The sequence below is a fragment of the Ammospiza nelsoni genome, chromosome 11 (genome assembly GCF_027579445.1).
Source record: "Ammospiza nelsoni isolate bAmmNel1 chromosome 11, bAmmNel1.pri, whole genome shotgun sequence".
Taxonomy (NCBI): Eukaryota; Metazoa; Chordata; class Aves; order Passeriformes; family Passerellidae; genus Ammospiza; species Ammospiza nelsoni.
The window spans coordinates 11,362,339-11,383,057 of NC_080643.1; the positions used below are offsets into that span (position 1 = coordinate 11,362,339).

Genomic DNA, 20,719 nt, shown 5'->3' on the forward strand with positions numbered 1-20,719 from the left:
TGGGAGGGAGTTTTACAGTCTTGAGTGCAGGCAGAGCAATCATATGGAAATCTTCTCCCACTCCTGGGATATTAATTTTGAAGCCCAGTTTGAATTGCTTTGAATTGGCCATTTTAGTGAAGGTTGTCTCAGCAGGTGTGATTCAGCAGCTACAGCCCTGAGACCCAAAGGACAGGAAGTGACAGATCCTGTGAGGAAAGAAACGGAGCAGGAGAGAAATACATAGAAAAAACTAAAAGGAAGTGAAAAGCTGGTTTTTGGTGTGCTGCAATACTACATAAAGAATTGTTCTTTACTCTGTGAAATAACTTTATGTGCCAACAGGCTGCTGATCTTTCATAGGTTTCAAGTTGCTCCCATAACTTTTACCAAGCTTCTGTCCTTTGTGATTTGCTGGCAGGTGTCCTTGCTGATGGCTCTGAAGCTGTCTCCTCTGTTAAAAATGCATGTTGCAATCCCAGTGAGCCTATTTTTAAGGTTCTCTCATAGACCACATCCAACTTCCTTTTAGAAGGCCCATAATGGATTACAATTATTTATAAATTGACAACTGTATACCATCTTTGTCCTGACTGATGACTGCTTCCTTATCATTGATATATATATATAATCCCATTGAGCATTCTCTTTACCTCAGTGGTTCTTGCACATCTCTGCTTGATGGGCTTCTTCCCTTCCCTGAGGTGCACTGGATTTCTGTGGTGTCTGTGACACTTGATACTGGAAAATGATGCTTGTTTTAAATAAGAAATGGATTTGCATAGTGTGAGAAATGATGCTCACTTTTAACTTTTAAAGGTTTATTAAACCTTAACAAAATATAACAAAGGACTGAATAAGGAAAAATGACAGTGCTGGGAGCATGGGGCTTCTCTTAACATACATGTAATATTCATCCCTTACTTGTGGGAGCCAACCATCACATTACTCATCTATAACACATAGGTACTCAGAAATACGAAAATATGCTCTTGATAGTTGTAATTTCCTTGGATCTTGATGAAGGTTTTAAAAATCATGTCAATAGGACTGCCAGTAAGAAATGCCTGTGTGCAAAATGTGGAAATATTTATTCACCTGATGACAGTTGAAAGGTTTAGGCAAATAGAAAGATAAAAGAAGATTAGAAGTGTTTAGAAGATAACAGTTTGTACTTCTATCATTTGAATACAGCTCCTGTCTGGCATTGTCAGAATATACTGGTGTGCTTGCAGTATGTATGGGGAATTACTTATTTTATATAGTCACACCTAGGGTTTTTCAAATTGGACAGCTCTTCCACAGCAAGGTAACAAATCCTTGAGAGGCAGAGAAATCCCAACTCTTTGTCTATTGTAAGTGCTTGTTGTATCAGAGGTGAGGGCCCTTTTCATGAGTTAATCAAAAAGACCTATGCAAACAAGCAAGAGGATTTTTTCTTTGGTCAGTCACTACAGTTTCTGAGCCTGACATTATTAGTGAACCTCCGTGATCTCATAGGCTGCTGCAAACTCTTGTGCACCAGAACCCTCTTAATAAAAATGTGAGGCATTGGATACGCAAATTCATAGCAGCTGTCACAGCTGGGCTGTGGTGAAGTTTGGTCAAGACCCTTTGAACTTTTTATTTCACACTAATCCCATTTAGTGTGATCAATATACGGACCTCCAGCTCCTAGGTCTGTTAATTGGGTGTCAAGTGTTGGGTTGGCCTGTGTCAGGCTGTAAAATACAAACACAGAAGAGACTATCAGTAGGGAAGTAAAGTGTTTATTGTCTGAATGTATAAGAGTGAAAAGTTGCCTTCCTAGCCTGAGATGTCCTTAGGGATCTTAAGGGTGTTTTGTTTCTCTCAGTAAGGTAACAGTATAGTTAAATATGCATTTTACCAAAAATAGTAGAGCAGTTGGGGGCTGCGGAATGATGTAAAAGATCTAGTTCTGCTAATAATTTGATGCTGGAATACCTCTTTGTCTACCTACCCTCCTGCTTTTTTTCCTGATAATAAATATACTTAATTGCTCCTGTGACTGTTTGAGTTGGGTTGCTTTAAGATGGGAGTCTTTTCTTGTTTTGCACGTGTACGTCTAAAATGAAGTTTCTTCTAAGACTTAACAATATTTATTTTAACTTGTGCTTTGTAGCAGTCAGGGAATAGACAGGATAACTTAGATCTTCATTTCCCCATCTCGGAGAATCTCGGGAGGTTTTTTAACTCCCCCATCTTTAGTTCTCTATCATTCAGGGAAGCGTAAATATGTAGAATGATATTTCAACTTTCATACATTTTTGGATTCTTTTATTTCAGCCTTTCAGTGACAGAAAGGACTGGGGAGTTGTGAGTAGTTTGTTTCATCTCCTTTGAAGAAAACCTAAAATTTATAATCCCAGATCAGACCTTTCCTATAACTCACGCAACTCATCCTGTTAACCGTTTTAATATATGGCACCGCTCTTTCATTAAACAACATCCAGGAATAATTAGTTCAGCAATGATGCCTCGGAACAAAAGCCCTTGATTTAGTTTAACTTTATAAGTTGGTCTCTTTTGATCTGCAAGAACACATCTGGGGCCTTTAAGAAAGTAGAAAGAAAAATATTAAATGTTTAGTAAGGCTGTTGGTGAAGGTTTCAAAGCACAGTAACCCTTTGGTACCATGACGTAGCTCAGAAGCAAAAAAGTGTGAATTTCTTGTTTCATAAGCTATCACATGGCACCTCTATATAGTAAATGCAGTTTTTGTTACCTGATGATGACTACATTTTGCCTTTATTTCCAGTTTCAGAAGAGGGAGTATCTTCATTCTTCCCCCGCTTTTTTTCATTCTTTTTTCTGACCTTTTACCTCCATTTTCCCTTGGATGCATTTGAATGAAGTAATCAGAATCATTACTGTAAACATGACATTTTTTTACCAGGTATCTTTGCATCAGAATTTATTTTTGCTGCATGAAACCTTTCACTGTACTGCTTTGTTCCTTTAATAGCTTACTATAATTTGCCAAGGTGGTAGGGATAGATCCATTTGTTCTTTACTTTAGACTTAGCTGCTTAGATTTTGCAAATATCCTAAGGACTTGCAAAAGTTCAGAGGATATAAATTTACTCGTCTAATCTTAATCACTGTTACTGACTTGTAATAGAAAATTGCTTACCAGTTGAACTCTTTAAAATTTGCCACTAAAAAAATCCTGCCTCGAGGGAAAGCTATAAAGATTTTGTATACCAATTGTTTTTTATTTCGTCAACTAAAAAGTACTGCGAAAAATACTTGTCTGATCATAATTAATTTGATTTTCTTTTCTTCTCCTAGCAGAGGTAGCCTTTGTTTTGATTGTAATTAGTAGAAGGAATTCACCAGGAGTAGCACTGTATCATTTGATTTGTACTGTTGTGTGTGTTGTGTTTGCTTGTTTGCTGTATTGCACCCGGGTGCTGCTGTGTTTATATTCCAAGCGTTGCCTAGAAAATGTACAAATCATCACAATTAATGTTAGCGTTTGCCATAGCTAATGAAGCCTACCAGATCTCTCAGTAATTATTCATCACCTTTGTTTCATTTTGTATAAATCATGGCTTCTATTAACAAGCTTATTTTAGAGAAAGGACAGGAGAACTTTGTTCATGAGAAAGAAATGAGCAAAACAACTTTTTTCTTTTTTCTCCCCTTGGCCATTCAAAATAGAAGTGAAAAGAGTTGAAAATATTATTTTTCATTATTTTTAAATGCAGCTTTATGTTCACTCTGTTTGTTTTTCTTCGTGAGCCTGTAACTCTAAGGTTGTGACCCAAAAATGACCTCCTTTTCCACTCTCAATTGCTTTTGAACTACTCCAATAAGTAAAAAGAAATAACCCAACAGAAGGGTAACCAGATCACTGCTACCACACCAAGCAAACAGGCAGGCTTTGGGATGCTCTTCTTTAATCTCTCTATCCACAGAGCCTTCATTTTAATTTGCAAAATTGAACCCAGATCGAGAGCAGTAAAGCCTGAATACGGTAAATATTCATGCCTCAGTGATCTAGAGTGGCTCCATTACATTTTAGAGATTGGGAGAATTACCTTTTGGATTATGTATATTCATGGGCTGATTTTTATTTGAGATCTAATATTACTCACATTGGGCTACATGTCGCATATTCTGTCAAAACCAGCCTTCTCACAAAGCTCCAAATGTTCCTTACATGTTAAAGTTTTACTTCTTTTCCCTATAGTTTCCTCCCTTTTATGCTTTTCAAAGACTGGTAGTAAACAAATTTCTTTTAAAGAAGAAGGGGGGAAAAAAGCCAGTACAAATTCTATAAAACCTTCAACCCTGTGTTTACTGTGATATATTTTTTTGCATGTGACTTTGAAGTCTTCAGATAAAAGTATTATTATTGTTCTAAACCTAAATCTATTTAAAAAAAATTCAGTTTGTTGTGTTGGAAGAAGAAAATTCCAGACAACCTTTCTTTAACCTATAATTTTGCATTGGTTTTGACTTGTTTTCTCTTTGAAAAATGTTTTATTGAAATATTTTTGATAAGTTGCAGAAATTTTAATTGGAATGTAAATGTTAAGCTGCTTCTGTGTCATAGTTTTACTATGGGTCTGACATTCCCTGCATTGATACTTGCTACCTCAACTCATTGGCAGTATACTGTGCTTTTAAAATGCTTACCTAGTCATCTGTGGTGGTAGGTGGCACAAACAGTACCACTTAATTTCGGATGCTTGACATCATAATATTCCATTCTTGTTAAAAACAAACCAACAAACGAAAAAACCCAAAACCCTGAGATATTTTAGTCATTTTGAGATGAAAGGATTATGGTAGGTGTCTGCCTTCTGCATCCTTCCACAGATCCAGGGGTCCAGGGATGTATTCCCTACCTGCCAGACATTTGTTGTGTGTGGCTGTTGGGCTCTTTTGGCCAGAGGACCAAAATGGGAGGTGATCCTCTCCTGTGTGAAAAGATTAACCCAAATCTGGAAGGGGCAAAGCAGAGAGAAAATGAAAGTGCAGTGGAGCTTGGCAGAGGCGAGGGGTGGGATCCCAAGAGTTCTTTAAGAACTTGTGTTACTGGGAAATGCTGCAAGGTGCTTGAGCAGCCTGGTTGCCTTCTGGGGCAGAACAGAGACAGGAGGAGTCATGACCTGAGTGGGGTTAGGACAGCATCTCTCACAACAACGTTCTCATGTGGCATTTGGGGAGGGATGGGATGGGCTGGGGGGGTTGGTGTGAGTTAAAAGTTGTCTGAAATGGTTATGTTTACTGGAAACTTTGCTGTGGATGAGGAAGATTGCTATGAAGTTATAATAATTCTTTAATAAATCATTATAATTCTTATAATAAGTTGGCCTTTTCCTCTTAAAAAGTGGACATTGTTGGGTTTGTTTTTTTCTTGAGAATTTGAGTTGTGACAAATGATGCAGTTGAATTTATCTGCAGTGAGGCGTAATGCCATGTTACATCACAAGGGTGACAAGATTGCTGGAGTTTACCAAATAAATACTCCAGTAAGATAGCCTACATGTAATACAGAGGGAATTTGATGGTTTACAGTAAATAATGAATTCTGGGCAGTTCAGTCATGAGAAGAAAATAAACAGAGGACAGGATTTTTTTATTCAGTGAGATTTGTCCAGCCTGTACATGGGATAGATTAGGTTCTGTTGAAAAAAATTTGGGTTTATATGTTTAAAGGCTAGAAGAGACTGCTTAAGCACAGAAGGTCACTTAAGTTTACCTGAACAATCTTAATCTTTGATTTTTGGCTGTCTGCATGAATATAGCATACATGTAATATAAATTAAAATTATGGTATTGGAGTTGCATGAGAGTAAGGTCACTGACCTGCTTCTTTATATATTGGGTGCATAGTCATATTTCAGATGCTGGGAAAGGGAATAACCCAAATGGATTTTAGTATCCCTTTTTATATTGCTTTATTCCAGTGTTGCAGTGCAGACTCTTCAGGCTCTGGTGTTATTTTATCCAGAAGGAGAATATATTAAATATAATCTTATAGTATATGTGGGGTGTTACATAAGCACCACAGTGGTCTTATGGTGAATGCCTTTATAAAACTCACTTTAAAAAAAATTAGAGTTAAAAAAATCATTCAATATGAAATATTTTTTTTCTCCAGATGCTATATTTCTTTCCCACATAGAGGTGAGGCCATGCAGAAATAATAGAATCTAGAAGTATTCAAGGTCTTTCAGATAATTGCTAGTAAGCCCCATGATCTTGCTGGAACCCACAACACACTTGGAATTATTTCTGACTCTTGGAGGTTTCTACTCTTTGTAGCTGGTCCTAGCTGCTCCTCCTGTGATGTAGGCTCAGAAGAGAAAGGTCTCCACAACCTGAGCAGTGGGCAGAGGCTGCATTGTGTGATTTGCTGTTCAATGATGTGTTATTGACAGCTCTTGTGTTATTGACACCGCCTGTTTTATCTCCATTTTATGCTGTTTTGAAATCCTGGTTAAAATTTTGTAGCTAACTATTTACTGCGTGAACCACAAAGGCATCTTAGAGAATCTAGAAAATACTTCCTACATTATTTCTTAAAACAAAAGATTTTTTTAACTTCAGTGGAGGATGTGACTTTTTATTTCTGATGGTTCATTGTTGCTCTCTTGTGCCTTCATATCCTGTATGTCCTTTTAATGCTTTTGAGCAGGAGTGGTTTGCCAGCTTCACTAAATATATGGCTGCTTGCTTATTTATGGGATTTGGCTTTGCCATCCCTCATAAAGCAAAGAATTCAACATTCTTTGTGTTTAGAAGAGAATTTATAAAGATATCTGCTTATGTGGAAGGAGCAGTTTTATGTTTGAATTGGAGCTTTGCTTTGCTTAAACACAGGCTGACTAAAAACTAAAAATTTTCAGTCTTCGTGGCCTTTCAGATTAGAGGCCAGTGTAGTTTGGTACCTTCTGGCCACCAAGAGAGGATACTGGAAGAGAGAAGGTGAGATACCTTATTCTTTATTTGAGTTTGTAGTAGATCAACACGGAGGAAGGCTCTTGCTTTGAAAAGCAGCAGGTATGGGATTGGTGCTTGATGCACTGATATTGCATTTTGGTGATGCACTTGGGAGTTTGCTGCTCCCCTTCTGCTTATAAAGATGCACTTCTGGATGATTCTGAGGTGGTGTTTCATGCATTTGGCACTTTGCTACAAGGTATGGCCAGCTGGGACTTCTGGAGAGAGAGGGTTTTTCTTGCTAGGGCACTGATTCAGGCAGGCTTGTGCTTGATGTATTTTTAAACCTTTAAAGGGTTGAAATGATGCTGTCTTAATTTTAGTTCCTTTTTCAATGTAAGTTTAAAGATGCAGCTCTTAGTGGATGGGCTGTGAAGTGTGATTTTTATCTTGAAACTTCTTGGAGTCCTCACTATTTGAAGTGGGGTAATTTTTTATACTGCATATGCAATCCTCCTTTTATAATACTGCACTCATAATCAGTATTTTCTCTAACATATTATTGAGACTAATTATTTTAACTTTGCAGTTTCTCATCAGCATTACAGGGAAGCCTGGTTGCTGTATCTCATATCAGAAAGATGCACTCACAGCATTGAGAGGCAGCAGGATGGCTAGGATTTTATCTAAAGAAGCTATGAGCAATGGCATATGGCTGATAACTTAATGGAAGTTGGATAAATAAAGGAAAAAAAGGTCTGACATATCAGTGCAAAAAGTCATTAGTGGACTTCTTCTGTATCCTGTTTTCTATTAGTCTATAGTAAACTGCTTTGAAAATCTTAGTGGGCTTTTCCTTTGGTCTTAAAATAACAAGTTCTCATATATTGGATACATTTGTTTATCTCAAGGGCTGAACTGTTTGGGTGCTTTTGATTTCTTTTTTGTGTTTTTCAATCTGCATTTGAATACAAACTTCTTTCTCACCCTTTTTATGGCTTTTTACATAATGCTTTAGGAACATTAATGTGATTATGCAAACTAAAATTTAAAACAGGAAGCAAATCTCTGCAAATGATGTAAGATTTCAACATGTGGCTCTTGATTTATATGTTGATATACAGTCAAGTCCCCTGTGCCACAAGAAAACAAAATGTGAGTGATTTTCTTAGCAAAGTTTGTGACAGGTTTTGTAATGGTATCCATGTTCTCCATGTTTACCTACATAGTTCACAAGCAGTAAAGCCTTTCACTTTAAAGTTGCACTCAATAATGTTCACTTTCTGTGTCTGAAGGCCTAATTTTCCCACTTTGAGTGGATTGCTAAAATGGGCCTTGGGTAATTTTAATGGAGGACAGAAGATAGAAGTTGTTTTCCGGACAGAATTTTGAGAACTAAAATAGGATGCTTGAAATAAATGCAAAAAAATGCCAAAGATATTTGTCATAGCTGGTCTCGGTTACAAATTCCTGTTGCTCAGGACAACAGTAGAAGTATTTTACCTCATTCTAGTGGTGGATGGGTGGACTGAATGATCCAGCCCCAACTCCCAACTTGAAAAATCCATTGCTGTAAAGCTAAAGAAAATATGTGAAAGCTTAGAACTCTGTTATAGCTTGTAGGGATCCCTTACATAGGGAAACTAGATATGCATAAGAGAAACAAATCTAATACTGGGGGTCAGTTGCACCCTTTTCAATGCTTCTGGGTTTGTATTTTAAAGGCCAGACAAAATAAAGATGGATGTTACTTATGTATTTGAGCCTCTTGAAGAAAAACCCTACATTTGGAGTATTTTAAACCATGGGCAAATGTCTCTGTCAGTCAGGATCAGAGTGAAATGGAATGAAATACTGTACTGATGTTCATGGGCTGCTCAGCAAACAGGAAATCAGTGATTTAAAGCTACTCTGGCTCTTGTTATTTGATACAGTAGGTGCAGACCAACTCCCTGATTCACTTCTCTGCTGGTTCCATGTCTGACCTTTTGGAGGAGAAGCAACTCCAACTCACTTTGGGTGATCTAATCCACCCCCCAGTCACACTCTGTGTTCTGGTCAGATTCCAGTTTCTACAAACATTATGCTCTTGGAACAGAAGTTGTGGTCAGTTAAGGTGCTCTGCTGTGTGCTCCTCTGACAGTTCTGGCACTGAGAACAGGAGGGGAAAAAAGAAATGGCCTTGGATGTGTTCTTTCTCTGATAGGCTTATGGAAACTTCAGATACAATAATAGATACCAATTAGAGCCAATATAGATGGGCTGATCAAATAATTTGCAGGGTACTGGATAGATGAGCATGAAGTGGTGATTCTCAGTAGGCTGAGTGATGCAATGGCATTTCCTACTGTGCCTGAGGACAAGCAGACCTGTGTCAAAGCCAGACCCAGCTAAAAGGAAACCAGGTGATTCTGAGAGCTCTGCGTGGGCACAGTCACAATTCCCTCCTGGGAGAGAGTTTGGGCCAGCACAGATAACCTGCTTTGTTGGGGGGGGGGGACAGGGGCGGGTGGATCTTTACACGATTCTGCAAATTTTCAGTGTGTTTTCAATTAGTAGGCTAATGTTTTCTGAAAGAGAATTAGCGAGGATCCAAACTGTTCTTGAACTGGCATTTGAAACTGAAGACCACGAGCAAATGTAGGAGCTTCATTCAACACTGGGAAATACTTTTGTGTCCATACTCCACTACAGTGTTTATCTTGCACACAGGAATTACAGCAGACTTTTTGTCACAGGAAGTGATGCTTTACAACTGTGTATTGTTTAATGTAGATGAACTGAGGATTTTGGCAGAACACAGTTATATTCTGATACAATCCAGCTTTGTATGTTATGGTTGAGAACTGTAAATCACAATGAAAAAAGGTTAATCATGTGAAGTGAATATTTGAAAAGTACTTGTTCATTCTCCTTCTGATCACTGTCTATGAGCTGCATGTCAGATGTGCCTAATCATTTGAGCTAATTTAAGAGGAGAGAGTAGGCATAACATAGGAAAGTTTCATGGATGCCTAATTAAAAGCCACTATGTGTTCTGAGTATATGCACACAACTCTGTTTTCTAATCACAATTTTTAGTTTTAAATGTTATCTAAAGTCTGTAAAAGATATTTCAGATTAATATCCATAGACTGTTTTTCTAATACTTTCATTCATCTGTTTAGGTGGGTAATTGCTAAAAAATAATATTGTAATCTGGAATACTACTAATAAAGTCTTTGTGACTTCATTTAAAATAGAAAGCTAGACAGATCTCTTCTGCATCTTCTGGTTCCAATTCTGTTTTGAGGAGTGACAGTACTGGAAGATTCCTTAGTTTTTGCCAGTTTATTGACCCCATCCATGGTTGTAGAAGAGGAAAGATTCACTGTTGGTATTATCACATGTGAAATCACAAAAGTCTTTCAAAATTGTTTGGGCTGGTACTTTTCATGCTATAGATTCATTCTTGTAGTGCTTGTAATGTCATTGAAACACTTATGTTTAGAAAACCTTGGGTTTTAATGTTTCATTTTTCTTCTTGAAGTCCTATATAAGAATGAGGCAACCATAAAAATGGTTGAAACTGGAGAGGGAGGGGTAGTGGGTGAAAGAAGGAAGGGTTTGGGAAAGGTTTGATTCAAGCCCCTCTGCTTCCAGCCTTTAAAATACAATCTTGGAAGTCAGCAGAAAGCTGGAGGTAAATGCCGAATTGTTTCTCTCCAATGTATCTGTTTGGTTCATATTGTTGAGGAGGTTTAACTAAAGGGGTAATGAATGTTTATTTGAGTACAAAAATGCTTTAAACTTAAACTACCAAGTATTTACAATGGCCTTTTAAGTCTGTTTTGACATTAGTTAGTATCTTAACAAACTACTGTGGTTCAGGCATTTTTAGTGAGAGTTTTTTCACTTACCTGAACATACCTCTTGATCTCCTTTCTCATAATATTTTGTGGATTCTTCAAGAATTCACAGGCATTGATGTGGCATTTGATTTGAAAAATGTTGTAGTAATAACATTATAATCTGTAACAGAGTGTTTCTTTTGGTTTTGGTTAGCAGCCAGAGGCTCAGGGAACCCAAACAATATTCATAGTGGTGAAGCTCATGGGTATTGTTATTTGTATAATTATGATTTCCAAAAGGAATACAAGATTTTGGTTGTTTTCCAGAAGGCATGTAGCTGCTGTATTTTCTGGGGTTTTTTAAGAGCTTTGTGTGTATTGCCTGTGACCATTTTTTGCTGACTTATTTGGAGACTTCTTTATATTTCAGTTACTGAAGATTTTAGTTCAGCCAATAGACTTTTCATCTGCTCTTCTATTTTGATCTAATTTTCTGCAATTTGTTCCCCTCTGGGTCAGGTGATGTTGGGAATAGGCATAGACAGATTATTTGGAGCCAAGTGAGATGTCCTCCATACAGGGCAGCAGGCTTTGTGGAAAAAGGGAATGTGAAAAACATCATTTTGTTTCCACTTGTGTTGCAGCTAACATGCAGAAAACAGCTGATACATTCAGTATTATGAATTACTGAGTAAATAGCTCTGTGATGAAGATAATTAAGTCGCCTAGACTGTTCTGAATTGTCCAGCCTAAATGCTGTGCTCTGAAGCTGTGTGACATCTGAGGATGAAGCCCAGCTCTGCTGAGTCCAGTCCTTTGGTTTGGAATTCTCCTCATCAGTGCTTGCATATTTTATGGGTTTTTTCAGGAGTTAGAAGATAAATGAGTGGGCTGGGATTAGAAGATGGGCTACCAAGGGACATGGGGTGGTTGGAAATTGATTTGAGAATAGTTCCAGCTGAGCAAGAAAGTAAAAGCTTGAATGGTGAGAGTTGCACAGTAGCATTTGGCATGAGCCTTTTTGATAGCTGTAGAATTGATGATAAGTAAAGGGAGATGGAAGAAGAAATTATGCTGAGAGTTGAGATCTGTCCTGGCAATGTTGTTGTTCTGTACACATTCACAGTATAATCTATTGCATGTAGATAAAAGCATACTAAAAAAATTATCTCTGGAATTGAGCATTCTCATGAAGACTTGAGTTCTTGGATCTGAGTGTTGAGGTTTCAGCCCTTCAAAAATGCTGTGTATTACTTTTCTGTACTAAGGACTTTTGTCCAAGTACATGATATTTATTTAGGAGATAGTTTTTTTTATTGCCAAAGATAAAATTTCAGTATTAAAAGCTATCTGATGTAGAGACTTGAAGCAGAGGGGTTACCTATAGAAGCATCCATCATTAGTAGGAATACAACAGGTGGCACCATAAACATATTGCCAGAAAAAACTTTTGGTTACATTCAACTTGAGGGGATGGGGGTACTTACTAAGGGTGAAGATTTGCTGAACTGAAAAAGGAAAAAACCAAAAATGAATCCTTGTTAAACTAAACCAGTTTACTCTGATCAAGCTGAGCCTAGACTGATCTTTAAAAGTTGATTTCATTCTTCTTCTCTCCTTGAAATAAGTAATACAATAGCAAGCTCATTAAGGCCAAAATTTGATAGCACCTGGGAAATTGTAATAAAAGTAGTGATTGATGTTTCACTTTTCCTATGATATTCCTGAAATATGAAGCCCCACCTTTTAGTGACAGCAGTGCTAGCTGTATGTTCATGAACATTCCAATCTTCCTAGGAAGGCTTTGAGGCTTTTCTTTTTTAGTCTATGGAATATTATAGACCAGGAATGGGTGGGCTTTTGTATTACTGATGATTTTGTAGTGATGGTTCATGAGTTCATTGTGCTTGGTGCTGTGCAAATATGTTTTTTTTTTGCTCTGCACATTTTACAGTTTATTCAAGCATGCCAGAGAAGTGTGTGAAAGGTTTTTCATGGAAGGGGTGGGAAAGCAGACACATAGGTGCATGAATGGGTATTGTAGTGCTAAATTTTTGATGCTGCAGATGCTTAAGGGAGTATATTTAAGCTATTCCCCAGTGTGGGTATATCTGATTATTTGCAGATAGTATTGTGGGTACTGCAGCACAGATGATGTAAATATCAACAGTTGGGGTCATGATAGTCCTCAGTCTCATGAAGAGAAGAAGAGTAAGCTGGTGGTAATTTTAAATGATGGAGTTCTTCTACTTTTTGATTTGTGGACTCTTCTAGAAGGTCAGTTGTCTTGCAAGACAGGAGGGTGTCATGTGGCTGTACATCACAATATAAGCAGATATCATGTGACATGAGCGTATGAGTGCTTATGATGCACTCATGTGCAATTAATTGTTTCATTCTTTTTGTTGCCCTTTCATCCATAGGTGACAAAGAAGGTCAAGTCCATGCAGATGTTCCATACTCCTGTGACTTACGCAATGCAGGGTGACAGGGTGGGTGTCTGTGTGACCCAGTTTGATCCCAGGCTGCTGGAACGAGGCCTGATTTGCACCCCAGATTCACTTCACACCATCCATGCTGCCATCATTTCCTTGAAGAAAATTCAGTATTTCCGAGGAGCTCTTCAGACTAAGGCCAAGTTCCACATCACGGTCGGCCATGAGACAGTGATGGGAAGAGTGATGTTTTTCAGTCCTGCCCCTGCTAACTTCAATGAAGAAATTCAAGAAAATGTGTTTGATTTTGAAAAAGATTATCTTTATCAAGAGCAATATTTGTCCAAGGACTCGGTTTCTTCAGAGGAGAACAAAGAAAATGACCAGGCAGGAGAAGTTCAGCTCCCAAAACAACAGTGGGCTTTGCTGGAGTTTGAAAAACCAGTCACTTGTCCTAAACTGTGCCTTGTGATTGGCTCCAAGCTGGATACAGATATTCATGCCAATACCTGCAGGCTGGCATTCCATGGGGTGCTGCTCCAAGGCATGGAAGACAAGAACTACACAGAGACTTTCCTTCCAAAGCTGAAAGTCTACAAACAGAAGCACAAAGAAGGACAGGTGGAAAGGGTAAGGCGTCTCTCTGTGCTATATATGGAAATTGGAAATATTTGTCCTTTACATGTTGGTGGACTAAAGAATTGTCACTGCTATTTTCCAGAGCCCTTACACAGGTTTTTCTAATTTTTGTATTACCCAGTGTATTACATCTGGTCTGCTTGCAAACTGAAATCACTGTTTAAAGTGACTGGTTTATTCAGTGTAATCCAATGGTGAGTAATTTGGTGCTGTTTTGCACTGATCCTTTCAGAGTCTCTGATCAGTGTGTTCCTCTCAGAGAGTGGCTTTCTGCACCTTCCTAAGTGACAAAACTTCCAGGTTTCATTGATGTATTTTACAGAGTCTGTAGTGCATTGAAAATGTGGAAAACAAAGTAGCGTTTGGTTAAGTAACACAAATAACACAAGTAATTATTTTTTGGTATCTTTACTTTTTAACAAATAAAGGCATTTACTTTAGTAGGCAAAAAGAAATTTCCTACAGGATGCCTTACAAGTGATAACATGTTGAACTTGGAATCAGGTTCATGACATGGAGAATTTCAGCCATGCCTAATGCACGTTATTTCTATGTCACACAAGTAATAATAATTATCATCATCTGCTATAGGGTTTGTATTTGACCCATCTCAGTGTAGGAGAAAACAGAGATGCTTTCTGGAGGAGTTAGCAGCTACAGTGAGAATTAAAGGGGATTTGTTTGTACTCTGCCATCAGAATTGGAGAGATGCCCTGTCTGTAGTGGTTGGTGTTACATTGCTGGCATAGGTTTGGCCTTGGTGCTGGTTACCCTTCAGTCAGCAGTGGAGAATCACTTGTTGATACATTGCACAGTGGAATTTTTCATGATGAATGGTTTAGGTGCAGACGTAGAATATATAAGTAACTTTATTGTTTGCCCCTTAGTGAACAGAGTTGATGCAAACTTCAGCATTTGTTTAGTTGCTGTATTGGTATGATAGATGATCTATTAAACATTGGGTAAAGAACTCTTTTAATTTTGATTTTCCTAACTCAAAACTTCATTGTTTGAACAAAATGTTTAGCATTATTTTCAAAATTCCATGAAGCTGAGTTGAGGATTGCATAATATCTCTCCTTAATTTGCTATAGGAGACTAAACACTTGGCATATGATACTGTGTTTGCCATATATAATGCAGACTCCTTGAATATTGTTTGTCTGCTTTACTAATTTAATAGTAGGAAGATCCCTGCTAAGACATGATTAGTGAGGTTCTTCGAAATGCCTCACTAAATTAATTGATCAAATAGCTAATTCATATTTCTTCCCTTTTTTCCTGAGGTTTCTATTGAATTTTTAGCTCTTAAAATATGACTTTCTCCTTTGAATTTTCACTTCTGATTTTGGAGGCCTTTTATTTCAAAGGAATGGCAGACCTGTGACATTGTGTTGGTTTTTTGAATGCCAGTTGTGTTGCTAGAAAGGGAGGTAGTTAGGAGGGGGATGTCTGTAGCTTTCTGAATTTTTACCTTTGTTTATGTGAGTTATCTGAAACACCCAAAATCTGCAGTCACTCTTCCCAATTTTGATAGCAGGTGTGTTGTCTGCTTGGTTTGACATGTCCAGCTGCCTTTCTCTCTGGCTGATGGAGACACTGAATTAGAACCAGGAGTCCAAAGTGTTCTGGGCTCTAAGCTGCAGAGAAGCTCTAGACCAAATATGTGTGTCTGTCATTCCTCTGGCACTCAGGAGCTTTCTGAACTCATGAAACTTTTGTCTTTATCTTGGCTCAAGATTGATGCACTTGTGCATGGCCTGTGCTGCCAGGATCCAGTGAGAGCTGGCTTACAGTTACAATGGGAATGGAAATTTGTGTGAGCCATGGAGACAGATGCCTTTCTCTCACTGAGGTGAACTGGTCTCACATTTTTATTTTTCTTCTCAGTGCCTGGCACTGATCTTTGGCACTTAAAAACTTGCAGAGTACCAACTGTGTGAGTTGTCTGTTGGGGTTGACAGTTTGCTGTTAGCCCTGGTCATATAATTTTAATTGTTTTTATTTAGTGTTATGTTCAAACTGTGTGCTGGTTTATATATTCTGCTCTAGATTTTACTGTGTAAATAGTGGAATAACATTAATCAATTACACATACTTTATTTTCTGGCCTAAACAAAAACCAGTGAACGTGCTTTATTTAATATTTGACCAACAGAATAATTTATTAGGCTATGTAAGTGAACTATTTTATCTTCCTGTGCCTTTTAAAATGTAGATCAGGGAGGTTTATTATTTTATCCTGCCTTTGTACCACAGTGTGCCCTCTATATGTGCCTTGATCACTGTGTGTGTGATACTAACTGGTCCTGTAAAGGGACAATTTCCATCACAGCTTTGTTTGTACCCACATTCTGCCTCCTGTGGTAGATACTGCAGGTACTTGGAGCTGGCATTTTCCCTGGTGCATGCTGGAGGGATGATGGAGCAGACACTGCAGGAAAGGCTCATGGTGTGAAGCCCCAGGAGTGCTCAGGGACTTGGAAGGGTTGGTGGGAAGAGGATTGTGCCAGGTTTAAAGGCCCTGCTGGGGAAGTGCTTACGGCCGAGGGAGCTGCTGGCTGAGCCTGTGCTTTGCAGAGCACAGCAGCAGGAACAATTGGGTGGTACAGAGACTTATTTTAGTACACAAAGTCACCAGCTAATAGAAAACTTGAATCAGCTGGTCCCACCCTGCTGCTGATGGATGGCTGGAGATTAGGATCGCTGGATTTAGGGTGTCTGTTCTTGGCACTGATACAGGAAAATTTCTTTCTCTGTTGAGCAAGGAAGCTCCCCCCTCCTCACCTTCCCTGGGGAGGCATAAAATAATAATAATAATTAAAAAATACATGTTACCTTCACAAGAAGTGAACTTTTTCCTTCAGAGAATACTGCAGGGGAAAATTAGCTTCACAGCTTCCTGAAAGGCTGGGAGAGACAGAGGCAGGGCCATGTAAGGTCCCTCCTCAGGTTCACCATAGAAACGTGCTTAAAACTGGGATGCAGGGGAATTCAATAGTGCCCATTTATAAAATATTGCTGCTAATCTGATGAGGGGTCTCCCAAGCCCCCCTGCTTGCTGCTGGAATTAAAATAAATTCCCTGCAGTTTAACTACCAGTTTACCCAGGAGAAATCAGGCATTTATGGTTTGGCTTTTTGTTCCTATTCTGATTACTTTCAGAGCACTGATGGAATAGTAAGAACTGTAAATTCATTAAGTTTCAGCATCACAGTATTTTTCTTGTGTGCCCCTTGTGTGTGGCACACTTCTGCACTGTAAGGTTTATTTTTTTTTTAATAAAACAAGAATATTAATTCTCCAACATTTTTTGTCTCTACAAGAAAAGGTGACATTTTTCCTGTTTCACATAGAAATGAAATCCATGGAAAATTATGGCATTTACTACACAGTATTTTTTTAAAAATCATACTTAAGCTAGCAAACAGTCTTTGAGGAGTACAGTTTACTGAAATTTCATGCCTGAGCTTCCTGTTTTTTCTCATCTGCTGAAGTGGTGGAAAATGTTCTACAAAAAATCAAGTACCCTGTCATTGCACTTTTACTGCTCACTTTTCCCTTTTGGTATCTTCTCTAATGCCAAGATTGAGTGGAGCTCTGTGAGAGAAAGAATCACACTTGACTACTGTTGCTCATCAAAATCTTTGTATTTACCTGTCTGCAGTGCATCCTTGTTTATCCACTTGAGCCTCCACTACTGATTTTTTGGCAAGAGAAGCAGAATAAAGGGGAATATATATTACTGTCAATATATATTGATACTGATACTTTTTTCACTCTATGACAAATTACTATATGAGAAGTTAGTGTTGTCTGAGGTGCAGCTTAGTCCATGAAATTGAGGTGCTGGGATTGCATGTTGGTTATGAAAATGTTGCATGATTCTACTGCAGTAATGGTTTTTATTTGGTATTATACCATTTGATCTTTCTGAGCTGTTATGAAAATGTGAGAATGCTCTATTTCACTTTAGACCACGAGGGGTTTTTTATGTGTAAGTATGGTAAGTTTTAAGGAAAATCTAAATATGCTGTTTCATTTGGACTAAGAGTTCTAAGTGGTAGAGGTTCATATTTGCTTAACCTCATGGTTTCAAAAATAGTGTGAAATGTTAGTCCAGCTTTCTGTTGCAGAGGGGACTTGAGAGAGGGGAGAGCTTCAGTGGGAGGAAGTTTATGTCTGGAGCATCTTTCGGGTGTGGTTGTGTGGAGGCAGAGACTGTCGCCCTCTGGGTGTTTTATTTTTGCAAACCCTTGGCTGCCTGACAAATGTGCTTTCAATAGGAAAAAGCTAGGCTGGCAACAAGTGGCTTGTACTGATAAAAAGGTAAAAGAGAGTGCTATTGTGAACTCCAGTGCAGCTCTAAGGAGTGTGATGTGGGAATCTTGGTGGAAAAGGGCAAATGAGTGAGAGGGAGGTTTTGTCCCTCTGATTTGGCATTCAGTGCTGGCAGTGCTTGCTGCCGTGGAGCAGGTCAGCTGTTCTGGAGCTGGAGACAAATGACAAAGCTAAGCAGCAGCTGTTGTCCTTGGTCTTGTGCTTCCAGAGACAGTGTTCAGCTCTTCACAGTGCTGTGGGCAAAAAGACTTGATTAATCCTAACACCATCTCTGAAATACCTTCTTTGAGTTTAACCTCTATGCAGCCTTGCAGGTTCATTCCAGTCTGACTCATGAAGCACTTACTCAGTTCCTGGAATAAATCCTTTATATTTGTCACATTATTTGCTCTTCGGCTTCCACGAACGTACAGGTTGAGTGCAGAGAGTTTCAACTGAAAGGTGAACTGTAGGAGTGCATCATGCTTTCCTGCATGACTCAGATATTCTGCCTGTTTTGAAAATGTTTGCATGAGTAGGATTTATCTTAGGATGGTTGCCACAGTGTCCTGTTGTCACGGGTACTCGTAAATCCAAAGCTCTGTGATGGAAACAAAAGGAGGAGGAAAAGTCTGTCTTGCAATGTGAGCTGCACCTTCTGCACTTTCAGGCTTGTGTAGCGAAAAATATAAATGTGCTGGCTGGAATGGGTTCCCATTTTAAGTGTAGAAGAATGCTTTCCTATCATAGTGGGCTTGTCCTTTATAAAGATGCTTTTTCAGTTAGAAGAATTAATTCCCTCTATTTCAAAGTTTTTAATGTATCTTTCTCATGATTTGCCGTCCTCTTTGGGCTTTACTTGGTGGTAACCATGGTGCATGATGTCCTGGTTTTGTTCATCCCACTTTGTTCACAGGTGTTGTGGGTTGCTGGATAGTGAATTTGCTCATTTTACTCATTCTCCTGGGGACTGAGGCCATCAAGTAGCCAGAATGCTTCATTTCTAGGGATGCCTGTTGCTTAATAACAGTATGTTACTAATTGTTTGCATATTGGTGTGGTCTAAGTGTCCCCAGGGAGAAACACATTGTTGCAAGAGCAAGAAGTGAAAGCAGGGTGAGTTACCAAGATCTTTATCAGTGCATCTCTTCTGAAGCCGGAATGGAAGAGAGAAAGCTTATCTTTCAGCATCTCTTAAAAGTGTTGAGTTCTTTCCTCTTCTTCCAGCAGGAAAGGAAGAGCTTTGTCAGAGCAAGTGGATTACCTGAGTGGTCAAAGGGAAGGTCTTTGTCACCATCACTTCACAGATCCTTCTGGCCTTTCAGAAGAAGGATAGTATGTTGTGGAGATGAGTGCCAGTAAGCAACTACAGGAACTGTGAAAAAATGGTATTAAATTTGTAGATGACCAGGAATGACCCAGACTGTCCTTGGGGAACTAGATATTTTCAAAAGCAGCAGTTTTGAAAATGGTGGGTTTTTAAAAACTATGAGCAATGTTTGAGTGGAAATAGCACCTTTAGTTACTGAGCACATGCCAGGTTGTTGTAGCTCAGCCACACACTTTACCCCACTGCTGAAGGAGTGTGCAAAGGAGGAGAAATGGACTTGCCCACGAATGAACAGGAACATCTGATGTGATTCATTTAAGGGATGAGACCAGTTCAGTGGTGGATACCTTTGCTCGGGGAGGCAGTAGGTTAGTATAGGAGTACCAGAGTATTCCTGTCTGGAAAGATTCCTGAGTAGTGGGTCATTTATAAACACTGGTACTTTTTCCACTTAATCCTTTGCAGTTATCCATAATAGCAGAATTTGTTTCACAGTTGTGCCTTTAGACTGTTTTCAAAGTACATGTGACAGAAACACTGTCCCTTAAATTTTCTGTTGAGTGATTGCATGATGCTGCTATGAATGAAGATAATTAAAATTTACCACCTTGGATAGTTAGACTCTTCCATCTAACTTACTTCTAGGTACAGGATGTTTCATTGTCTTACTAGAGCTAATGTTGCATCTACAGTGACAGTGCCAGGGGCATAGCAGATAAAACACTGCATCAGCCAGGTGCTCTCTGGGTGACTGAGGTGGGGTTTGCAGACTGACAGGGGCACCCTGTGAGTGACAAGGCCACTCTGAAATCTGATGGAGTGCTGCCTGCATGTACAAGCAGCGACCTGGGCTGTCTGCAGAGCCCTCTGTGACTCCAGCTGGGAGAAGTGGTGGATGTCACTCCATCATCTACTGTAAACATGCAGACGCCACAATTACTATTTTTCCTGCTTTGAAGTCTGAACATGAGTTTGTTTGGTTCTGCTTGGCTGCTGATGGTATGCTAAATACAGTAATAATACAGAGATGAAGGCAATCAGGTGAATAAAAGTGCACAGCACATTCACTAGTTAAAATGCACTGTTAAAGAGGAATGGAAAAGATGCATTTATTTATTGGCTCTTGTTTAGTTTTTCAGTAAAAGAGTTTGAGAAGCATAGTGGGGGAAGGGAGAAGAGGGGGCTTACTGCCCATTAAACAGAAATACCATTTCTGCTAAACAGTGCTGAGAAAAGGATGGTGATATTTCCCAACTCAGCATATGGAT

General features: G+C 38.8%; 1 protein-coding gene across 4 annotated transcripts in view; it reads left to right on the top strand.

Moving 5' to 3' along the window:
• EEFSEC (eukaryotic elongation factor, selenocysteine-tRNA specific) overlaps window positions 1–20,719 on the top strand; it is a 121,329-nt gene that overhangs the window by 51,672 nt on the left and 48,938 nt on the right. For all 4 annotated transcript variants that reach the window (XM_059480422.1, XM_059480424.1, XM_059480423.1 and 1 more), the window contains one exon: window positions 13,151–13,792. In XM_059480422.1, the coding sequence (XP_059336405.1) occupies window positions 13,151–13,792 (642 nt within the window). The remainder of the gene's footprint in view (window positions 1–13,150; window positions 13,793–20,719) is intronic.